This window comes from Mizuhopecten yessoensis, unplaced genomic scaffold, assembly GCF_002113885.1.
Source record: "Mizuhopecten yessoensis strain PY_sf001 unplaced genomic scaffold, ASM211388v2 scaffold715689, whole genome shotgun sequence".
Classification (NCBI taxonomy): domain Eukaryota; kingdom Metazoa; phylum Mollusca; class Bivalvia; order Pectinida; family Pectinidae; genus Mizuhopecten; species Mizuhopecten yessoensis.
The window spans coordinates 23694-35363 of record NW_018479742.1 but is presented as its reverse complement, the minus strand read 5'-3'; the positions used below and the strand labels follow the sequence as shown (position 1 = coordinate 35363).

At 40.4% G+C, this 11670-nt stretch overlaps 1 protein-coding gene across 1 annotated transcript in view; it reads left to right on the top strand.

Moving 5' to 3' along the window:
* Positions 1 to 12: 12 nt before the first annotated feature.
* LOC110441191 overlaps positions 13 to 11670 on the top strand; it is a 28929-nt gene continuing 17271 nt past the window's right edge. The window contains exons 1-2 of the mRNA XM_021484296.1: positions 13 to 103; positions 2870 to 3007. Coding sequence (XP_021339971.1) covers positions 25 to 103; positions 2870 to 3007 — 217 coding nt within the window. The 5' untranslated portion in view covers positions 13 to 24. The remainder of the gene's footprint in view (positions 104 to 2869; positions 3008 to 11670) is intronic.

Genomic DNA, 11670 nt, shown 5'->3' with positions numbered 1-11670 from the left:
TCGAGTCGGGCAGAAAACTCAGATATGGCATTCTTGATTTTCCTGCATCTGCCATTTATCAGCAGCTTCTGGTTGATGCTCTACTTTGGACATGGTGCATTAGGTAACAAGTTTTAATATTTGGGTCGTTTAAATGAGGTTGCCCAAAAGCAGGACATCAATAGCGGTGTTAATAATTGATTCTTTAGCTCTGAACACTGACAACACGGAAGTCCCCAGTGATGTTAAAAATCATTTATAGGTGCATGTTTAGATTCCCCCGTCGGTGTAAATAATGAATTTAAATAAATTAGTACAAATGGCACCGAATAGTATCCATTGTAAATCGTCCTTAAAAGAACACTTCTCTTTGACGTTGAACTATTTTACATTACAACTTTTTTAACTTTACACATGCTCAGAATTAAAAGCAATAAATGAAATGTGTTTATGGACACGATAGGAAAATCTAACACTTTAAAATGACATCTTTGGAGCTATTCTTTTTCAGGTGAAATCATCATTTCTTAGAAAATAGGAAATTTGGGGTCCTAAATCGGGAGTCCCAGGGGCGTTTCTAGGATATTTGAAAGACGGGGCGTAGAATCAAATCTTTGCACTAATGTAACGGTTCCTGACTTGGAGCATGTATATTTTATAGTTAAAGTGTCAGGGTTTGACATTTTTTATGCTGATTCTCTCCATTAATTGTCTATGGTATATTAAAATGATTGGATGGATCTTGAGATGATTTTAAGGTCTTTTGACGCTTTTGTTTTGACGTCGACATCTTTGACGATTTCACTAGATAAAGTGGTCACCAACAATGGATACTAATCAGAGTATGTGTTTAATTAATGAATATGATAAATTGCCATATTCAATACAATATTAGCATATTACGATATATTTTTTTGTTTGTTTTGTTTTGAAAGGGGGGGGGGGGGGGCGTACGCCCATTACGCCCTCACCTGGACCCACCCCTGATTCCCCCCCCCCTCATAAAAGGGAGAGCTGCCAAGTAGGAAATTAAGGGGTACACTGTGGCAACCATTGATTTAAAACTTCAATGCAAAAACAAATCATGTCTTCAAAAGACAACTATTATTATTATTATTTTTTTTTTTAAATGACCATACTGGTATGTAAAAACCTATATTAAAGGGTACATATTACACCATTTTTTCATGTTAAGGGATCTATATAAAAGGGCCAAACCATCTTTATGTAAATTAAAGAATTCCCATTATGGGGTGGAATGGCAATACACTATTATAAAGGGCTATGATTATAACCTTTGCAATTTTGGTTTCTCTAGGATTGCTGTGAAAACCCTTTTATACAAAATAAACAAAAAATATATTTAAGGGTTACATTTGAAATCCTTTGTGTTAACATTACTGGCACCCTTAATGTAGATTTAAAAGTTTGTTTACAGGGTAATATATAACAGCAATTCTACACATTAGTCAACAAGTTAAACTTAGGATGATTGAAATAATGAGAAACTAAAGCTAAACTAAAGGAAAGTCAAACGACATCTTGAACATTATTCTCATGTTTCGTTGATTTTCTCCCCTTAAAAATAACATTTAAATACCAAAACTGAATGACGGTTGTTGATTAACCCCAATCTGCTCTACTTTCCTAAATGTTGGATATATGACACTGTCATTTGTTTTTTAACCATTTAAGTAGTATTACTTGCATTTTAGTATTTTAGTTGGAGACTGCTTGTTCTACCATTTAGAAAGTTTTTGATTGGCATTATAATTTGTTAGCTCACCTAGCCCAAAGGGACTGGTAGGTATTATAATATGAAAATGAAGGGGCAAGAACAAAAATAGAACTTTGAAATTGTTGAGATACCTGTCCTATAATTAGGCTATAATGATGCAATTCATGGGCATAAGAATTAGACAGATACAGGTATTCTGCCAGGATTGGCCTCTTGGTCCATCTGGCTTTTGTGAACATGTGGTCATAATATAAAAATAGCTGAGTTGCATTGAAGCTATTGATATTTATTTAAACATAATTGTATCAAACTCTGTCGGGACAAGTTATGTTATGGAAATAATAACAGTTGCTTCAACAAGAGTAATTAGGGTCAGAGGGTATGTATAAATGTGGTAAAATTAAGCCTTGACTTATGGAATTACAAATCAGCATTTTCAGAAGCTGTATGAAACAAATAAACATGTCATTATATGAATTGATGGTATCTAAAGCATGGAGATTATGGATGTGCCAGATTCTATAGTCCACATTCATTGCCCAATTGCTGCGTAAATTGCATAATCATTATACTTAAGTACAGGGATATCATATGTTTCAAACTGTTGAGTTCCTGCCTACCCCCCACCCCCATCAGGTTATGGAATGATGCATGTTTTATGTATATATAAATAATTTCAAAACTGGCCTGGGATCTGCCCCCACCCTTACAGATTAAGTCCCTGGGTCCGAACATGTAAACAGTTGAAACGAGATCCTCACCCTAAATTGCTGAGTATGAAGATTTGTTTTATATTTATATAAACGTTATTGCCCTTTGTTCATTTCAGTATTTGATTTTTTGTCCAGAAATGTTCTCCTACATTTTGTATAGCATGTCAGCTTACCACTCTTAAAATGATGCAGATCTTATTTCAATGTAAGAAAGTATATAGCACTATATATATATGGCATTCGACGGGCGTATATTGTTCTGCCCCGCGGTACTCTTATTAATTATTAATTGCCCAGCTTATTGGCCCTCCTCGCCTCCACTAGGAAATTCTTTAAAATATGTGTCATATTTATTAACATTTATCTGACTTTTGTTTGTGGGAATAAAAACTGATATTTATCGGTTTCTATAACATTACTTTTAAACATGTAATTGCAGGGTGTGCACCGGGAAGATTTGGACCAACTTGTGAGAATATTTGTCCAATTAATTGCGCAGGAGTAGAATGTGGCTCAGTGACGGGATATTGTACTTACGGGTGTGTGACCGGTTACTATGGGTACACGTGCATTTCAGGTAGGATAACTGTCATCTGCGGCCAGAAAAGTATTTGTATACAGGTAGGATTATAAGAAAGTAGCTCTCGGGTGCCTTTTTTTGGTGCCCTAGCAAAGTTCTTTAATGGTAACACATGCGTGCCTAAACAGAGTTGATTCCCCTTGCTCCATGTTTCCTTTAAAAAAAATCGTTCGGAAGTAGAGGTCCAGTGGGGAAACAGGAAGTGTTTCCTTGAAGCAAAGACAATTGTGTTTCAACCCATACATGAACATATTCATATAGTGAAAACAATATCCTCATATTTTATTACTTGTTTATTTAGATAAAACTAATATATATACATTCAAAGTTAAAAAAAAATCTATCGCATACATTATGATACTAGCAGGCATGACACTTTGTTCCGAGATTATCATACTGTGACATCACAAACACATCACACTCCATCGGCCTTCATCGGTTATTTCCGGAAGGATGAAAAATAATCGGAAAATATTGGAACTGATGTCCGCTGCATTTATCTCTGTAACATATCGTTTGTATGCCTTGTTAAATGCTATCATGTAAATATCAATATGTACTGTATTAGAGGAAAAGGCGTTGATAAGTTGGTATAACTTGTGCCTAATCCTCTGCTCAAATTTGGGGCAAAGTTTCTGTACAAATGAAGGGATTTAAACCAAATGTGGTCAAGCATGCTTAGGGGAAAAAAACTCAATTTGTTTAATTTGTATAAAAAGGTGCATGTGAGGCCCAATAGGGGAAATGGAGGAAAATTGAATATCTTCCTCCTTTTTATATGCCTGTCAAATTTGACGGGAGTATTATGGTATGGTGTTGTCCGTCCGGCGTAAACTTTTGTTTGTCCGGCAAGCTTTTCCTATATTTTGTGACCAATCTCTTTGAAACTTGGTATGTATATACATAATAATCATGATATGAAGTTGTGTCTCCCTTAAAAGAATTTTGATTCGACAGTTTTTGCAAACGTTATTGCCCTTTGTTCATTTCAGTATTTGATTTTTTGTCCGGAAATTTTCTCCTACATTTTGTATAGCATGTCAGCTTACCACTCTTAAAATGATGCAGATCTTATTTCAATGTAAGAAAGTATATAGCACTATATATATATGGCATTCGACGGGCGTATATTGTTCTGCCCCGCGGTACTCTTGTTTTTAACATGGAAACTCATTTTCTTGGTGTCTTAACCCACCAAAACAGATTTACATACACATGTAGTTCTTCTTGCAACTTTGTTTCTTGTACTCCTTTGATAAACTTGTATGGTACTCAGCAGGTTTTAAATTGAAAATAAAATACCAGGTGGGATATTAAGGCCCCTGGGCCTCTTGTTTGGTAACCTTGTTGAAAACGAAAAAATCTGGACAATGTTCGGCTAACATCATTGGAAAGCCATACATCTTCCTGAAAATAGATGAAATTTGGTGAAAAGTGAGTTTTGGACTTTGAAAGATACTCGATGGAATAGTGCTAACCGGGTTGACAACTGCTAACGGACCTACTTGTATACTTACCTGTGATTTACCTGTGCATACTTGTGTATAGGTGTACGTATACATTGGATATTTCTCCGGGACCTAAGAAAAAATTGAGATCGTTTATGATGAATGGACCAACAAGAGCTTTGACATCATCAGGAAAAAACAGTGATCAAGCTATAAGTCAACGACTTGACGAAATTACCAAAATACTATCCAGTATAGTCACTAGGACGGACATGGATAAGAAACTGACAATTCTCAAAGATGAGCTAAAAGAAGATGCTGGGCAGAATTACAGCTTTAGTAGAAGAAAACGAGAGCCTTAGAGGAAGCGTCGGTTACCTCGAGAACCAGATGTTGCAACTCCAACAAAGAGCCTTAGAGAAAGCGTCGGTTACCTCGTGAACCAGATGTTGCAACTCCAACAAAGAGCCTTAGAGGAAGTGTCGGTTACCTCGAGAACCAGATGTCAGAACTCCAACAAAGAGCCTTAGAGGAAGCGTCGGTTACCTCGAGAACCAGATGGTGGAACTCCAATCAAGAGCCTGAGAGAAAGCGTCGGTTACGTCAAGAACCAGATGTCGGAACTCCAACAAAGCAAGAGGGAATGTGCAGTACAATGACCTTGAACAACAGGGCAGGAAAAATTCTATTAGGGTTTTTGGACTTGAAGACACCAAGGATAACTAGACAGCTGAAGAATGTGTGGAAAAAGTTTTGAAGTTCGTCAAATCCATGTTGAAAGTGCCACTTGACAGTTAGGACATAGACATTGGACACAGACTCGGTAGATTTAATACCAGTAAAAGGAGAAGTGTGATAGTTAAATTCACCTACAGAATGAAAAAAATATGATGTTCTAGGTCCCAGGAGTGTTTTGGACTTTGAAAGATACTCAATGGAATAGTGCTAACCGGGTTGACAACTGCTAACGGACACACTTGTATACTTACCTGTGATTTACCTGTGCATACTTGTGTATAAGTGTACGTATACATTGGATATTTCTCCGAGACCTAAGAAAAAATTGAGATCGTTTATGATGGATGGACCAACTAGAGCTTCAACATCATCGGGAAAAAACAGTGATCAAGCTATAAGTCAACGACTTGAGGAAATTACCAAAATACTATCCAGTTTGGTCACTAGGACGGCCATGGATAAGAAACAGACAATTCTCAAAGATGAGCTTAAAGAAGATGTTGGGCAGAATTACAGCTTTAGAAGAAGAAAACGAGAGCCTTAGAGGAAGCGTCGGTTACCTCGATAACCAGATGTCGGAACTCCAACAAAGAGCCTTAGAGAAAGCGTCGGTTACCTCGAGAACCAGATGTCGGAACTTCAACAAAGGGCCTTAGAGAAGGCGTCGGTTACCTTGAGAACCAGATGCCGGAACTCCAACAATGAGGCTTAAAGAAAGTGTCGGTAACCTTGAGAACCAGATGTCGGAACTCCAACAAAAAGAACCAGATGTCGGAACTCCAATAAAGAGCCTTAGATAAAGCGTCGGCTAAGTCGAGAACCAGATGTTGCAACTCCAACAACGAGCCTAAGTGAAAGTGTCGGTTACCTGAGAACTACATGTCGGAGGTCCAATAAAGAGCCTTAGTGAAAGCGTCGGTTACATCGAGAACCAGATGTTGGAACTCCAATAAAGCAAGAGGGAATGTGCAGTACAAGATGTCAGAACTCCAACAAAGAACCTTAGAGAAAGCGTTAGTTTCCTCAAGAACCAGATGCCGGTACTCCAACAATGAGGCTTAAAGAAAGCGTCGGGAACCTTGAGAACCAGAGGTCGGAACTCCAACAACGAGCCTAAGTGAAAGTGTCGGTTACCGGAGAACTAGATGTCGGAACTCCAAGAAAGAGCCTTAGAGAACGCGTCGGTTACCTCGACAACCAGATGTCGGAACTCCAGCAAAGAGCCTTAGAGGAAGTGTCGGTTACCTGAGAACTACATGTCGGAGGTCCAACAAGGAGCCTAGAGAAAGCGTCAGTTACCTCGAGAACCAGATCTCGGAACTCCAATAAAGCAAGAGGGAATGTGCAGTACAAGATGTCAGAACTCCAACAAAGAGTCTTAGAGATAGCGGCGGCTAACTTGAGATCCAGATCACGTAACTCCAACAAAGAGTCTTAGAGAAAACGTTGGTTACCTCACGAACCAGATGTCGGACCTCAAACTCCAACAAAGAGACTTAGAGAAAGCGTCAATTACCTCGAGAACCAGCTGTTGCAACTCCAACAACGAGCCTTAGAGAAAGCGGCGGTTACCTCGATAACTAGATGTCGGAACTCCAAGAAAGAGCCTTAGAGAAAACGTCGGTTACCTTGAGCACAAGATGTCGGAACTCCAGCAAAGAGCCTTAGAGAAAACGTCGTTTACCTTGAGACCCAGATGTTGGAACTCCAACAAAGAACCTTAGAGAAAGCGTTAGTTTCCTCAAGAACCAGATGTCGGGACTTCAACAAAGGGCCTTGGAGAAGGCGTCGGTTGCCTTGAGAACCAGATGTTGCAACTCCAACAAAGAGTCTTAGAGATAGCGGCGGCTAACTTGAGATCCAGATCACGTAACTCCAACAAAGAGTCTTAGAGATAGCGGCGGCTAACTTGAGATCCAGATCACGTAACTCCAACAAAGAGGCTTAAAGAAAGTGTCGGTAACCTTGCGAACCAGATGTCGGACCTCAAACTCCAACAAAGAGTCTTAGAGAAAGTGTACCAGATGCCGGAACCCCAACAATGAGGCTTAAAGAAAGCGTCGGGAACCTTGAGAACCAGAGGTTGGAACTCTAATAAAGAGCAAAGGAGAACCAGATGTCAGAACTCAAACAAAGAGCCTTAGTGAAAGCGTCGGTTACTTGAGAACCAGATGTTGCAACTCCAACAACGAGCCTAAGTGAAAGTGTCGGTTACCGGAGAACTAGATGTCGGAGGTCCAATAAAGAGCCTTAGAGACAGCGTCGGTTACCTCCAGAACCAGATGTCGGCACTCCAATAAAGAGCCTTAGTGAAAGCGTCGGTTACTTGAGAACCAGATGTTGCAACTCCAACAACGAGCCTAAGTGAAAGTGTCGGTTACCGGAGAACTAGATGTCGGAGGTCCAATAAAGAGCCTTAGAGGAAGTGTCGGTTACCTGAGAACTACATGTCGGAGGTCCAATAAAGAGCCTTAGAGAACGCGTCGGTTACCTCGACAACCAGATGTCGGAACTTCAACAAACCGACTTAGAGAAGGCGTCTGTTACCTTGAGAACCAGAGGTCGGAACTCCAACAACGAGCCTAAGTGAAAGTGTCGGTTACCGGAGAACTAGATGTCGGAACTCCAAGAAAGAGCCTTAGAGAAACCGTCGGTTACCTTGAGAGCCAGATGCCGGAACTCCAAAAAAGAGCCTTAGAGAAAACGTCGGTTACCTTGAGCACAAGATGTCGGAACTCCAAGAAAGAGCCTTAGAGAAAACGTCGGTTACCTTGAGAGCCAGATGCCGGAACTCCAAAAAAGAGCCTTAGAGAAAGCGGCGGTTACATCGAGAACCAGATGTTTCAACTCCAACAAAGAGACTTAGAGAAAGCGTCGGTAACCTTGAGATCCAGATGTCGGAACTCCAACAACGAGCCTAAGTGAAAGTGTCGGTTACCGGAGAACTAGATGTCGGAACTCCAAGAAAGAGCCTTAGAGAAAACGTTGGTTACCTCACGAACCAGATGTCGGACCTCAAACTCCAACAAAGAGCCTAAGAGAAAGGGTTGGTTACCTGAGAACTAGCTCGAGAACCAGATGTCAGAACTCAAACAAAGAGCCTTAGTGAAAGCGTCGGTTACATCGAGAACCAGATGTTGTATATCCAATAAATAGCCTTAGAGAAAGCGACGGTTACCTGGAGAACCAGATGTCAGAACTCAAACAAAGAGCCTTAGAGAAAACGTTGGTTACCTCACGAACCAGATGTCGGACCTCAAACTCCAACAAAGAGTCTTAGAGAAAGTGTAGGTAACCTTGAGATCCAGATGTCGGAACTGCAACAAGGGGCCTTAGAGAAGGCGTCTGTTACCTTGAGAACCAGATGTTTCAACTCCAACAAAGACCCTTAGAGAAAGCGTTGGTTACCTCAAGAACAAGATGTCGGAACTCCAGCAAAGAGCCTTAGAGGAAGCGTCGGTTACCCCGATAACCAGATGTCGCAACACCAACAAAGAGCCTTCGAGAAAGCGTCGGTTAAATTATCTCAAGAACCAGATGTCGGCACTCCAATAAAGAGCCTTAGAGAAAACGTCGTTTACCTTGAGACCCAGATGCCGGAACTCCAAAAAAGAGCCTTAGAGACAGCGTCGGTTACCTCCAGAACCAGATGTCGGACCTCCAACAAAGAGCCTCAGAGAAAGCGTCGGTTACCTCGCGAACCAGATGTCGAAACTTCAACAAAGAGGCTTAAAGAAAGCGTCAGTTACCTTGAGACCCAGATGTTGGAACTCCAATAAAGAGCCTTAGTGAAAGCGTCGGTTACCTCCAGAACCAGATGTCGGACCTCAAACTCCAACAAAGAGACTTAGAGAAAGCGTCAATTACCTCGAGAACCAGACGTCGGAACTTCAACAAACCGACTTAGAGAAGGCGTCTGTTACCTTGAGAACCAGATGTTGGAACTCCAACAAAGAGTCTTAGAGATAGCGGCGGCTAACTTGAGATCCAGATCACGTAACTCCAACAAAGAGACTTAGAGAAAGCGTCGGTTACTTGAGAACCAGATGTTAGAGAAAGCGTCAATTACCTCGAGAACCAGCTGTTGCAACTCCAACAAAGAGTCTTAGAGATAGCGGCGGCTAACTTGAGATCCAGATCACGTAACTCCAACAAAGAGTCTTAGAGAAAACGTTGGTTACCTCGAGAACCAGCTGTTGCAACTCCAACAAAGAGTCTTAGAGATAGCGGCGGCTAACTTGAGATCCAGATCACGTAACTCCAACAAAGAGTCTTAGAGAAAGGGTCGGTAACCTTGAGTACCAGATGTCGGAACTCCAACAAAGAGCCTAAGAGAAAGTGTTGGTTACCTGAGAACTAGATGTCGGAGGTCCAACAAGGAGCCTAAAGAAAGCGTCAGTTACCTTGAGAACCAGATGTCGGAACTCCAACAAAGAGCCTTAGAGAAAGCGTTGGTTACCTTGAGAACCAGATGTCGGAACTCCAATAAAGCAAGAGGGAATGTGCAGTACAATGACCTTGAACAACAGGGCAGGAAAAATTCAATTAGGGTTTTTGGATTTGAAGACACCAAGGAAAACTAGACAGCTGAAGAATGTGTGGAAAAAGTTGTGAAGTTGGTCAAATTCATGTTGAAAGTGCCACTTCACAGTTAGGACATAGACATTGGGCACAGACTCGGTAGATTTAATACCAGTAAAAGGAGAAGTGTGATAGTTAAATTCACCTACAGAATGAAAAAAATATGATGTTCTAGGTCCCAGGAGTGTTTTGGACTTTGAAAGATACTCAATGGCATAGTGCTAACCGGGTTGACAACTGCTAACGGACACACTTGTATACTTACCTGTGATTTACCTGTGCATACTTGTGTATAGGTGTACGTATACATTGGATATTTCTCCGAGACCTAAGAAAAAATTGAGATCGTTTATTATGGGTGGACCAACTAGAGCTTCGACATCATAGGGAAAAAACAGTGATCAAGCTATAAGTCAACGACTTGAGGAAATTACCAAAATACTATCCATTTTGGTCACTAGGACGGACATGGATAAGAAACTGACAATTCTCAAAGATGAGCTTAAAGAAGATGTTGGGCAGAATTATAGCTTTAGAAGAAGAAAACGAGAGCCTTAGAGGAAGCGTCGGTTACCTCGAGAACCAGATGTTGCAACTCCAACAAAGAGCCTTAGAGAAAGCGTCGGTTACCTCGTGAACCAGATGTTGCAACTCCAACAAAGAGCCTTAGAGGAAGTGTCGGTTACCTCGAGAACCAGATGTCAGAACTCCAACAAAGAGCCTTAGAGGAAGCGTCGGTTACCTCGAGAACCAGATGTCGGAACTCCAATAAAGAGCCTTAGAGAAAGCGACGGTTACCTTAAGAACCAGATGTCGGAACTCCAACAAAGAGCCTTAGAGAAAACGTCGGTTACCTTGAGAACCAGATGTTGGAACTCCAATAAAGAGCCTTAGAGAAAGCGACGGTTACCTTAAGAACCAGATGTCGGAACTCCAACAAAGAGTCTTAGAGAAAGTGTCGGTAACCTTGAGAACCAGATGTTGGAACTCTAATAAAGAGCAAAGCAAGAGGGAATGTGCAGTACAATGACCTTGAACAACAGGGCAGGAAAAATTCAATTAGGGTTTTTGGATTTGAAGACACCAAGGAAAACTAGACAGCTGAAGAATGTGTGGAAAAAGTTGTGAAGTTTGTCAAATCCATATTGAAAGTGCCACTTCACAGTTAGGACATAGACATTGGACACAGACTCGGTAGATTTAATACTAGTAAAAGGAGAAGTGTGATACCCTTTTTTTCCAGAAATTTAATACCCAAAGTGGGGGGTGCGTAAAATACACAGGTATAGAAAATTTCAAGTTTTTTTTCAGGAAAAGATCGACGATTCTGGGAGATCGCCATTTTGGATTATTTCCCTTGGTACACGTAACTCTAATTAAGACAAATGACGGTCAACAAATATATTTATGTCAAACATTAATAAAAGATACATAATGTGTTGTTATGTGAGTTTATGTGGAAAATATTATTAAATAGGTAACCGTTAAAAAAAGTGTAGCCAAATTCCTATGCCAGAGAATCGCCGATCAACTTACGACATTACGTTTCGACATCTCGGTGCGTTTCCCCATACTATTACGAAAATGTAGTTGTTCAATTTAAGCTCCGTTCCATGTAAGTTCTGTAAGGTTTTTTCAAATCGCCTATGCGTAAACGTATAGCATGTTTTTTTCCGGCTCACTTTCATGTTGATCTCGCGTCTAACATTACGTAAACACGTGATTGATAATAACCTCGTGAATTATTTCAATATTTATTAAATGAAGCATCGTAAAAATAGTCTGCGTTAACTATTTTTTTCCTTGGAGTAGATTTGAAGAGGATGTATTGATTGTCCACGCTTCTAGTATAAACATATTTTTTATAATCCCTTATCAGTCAAATCAGTCTGT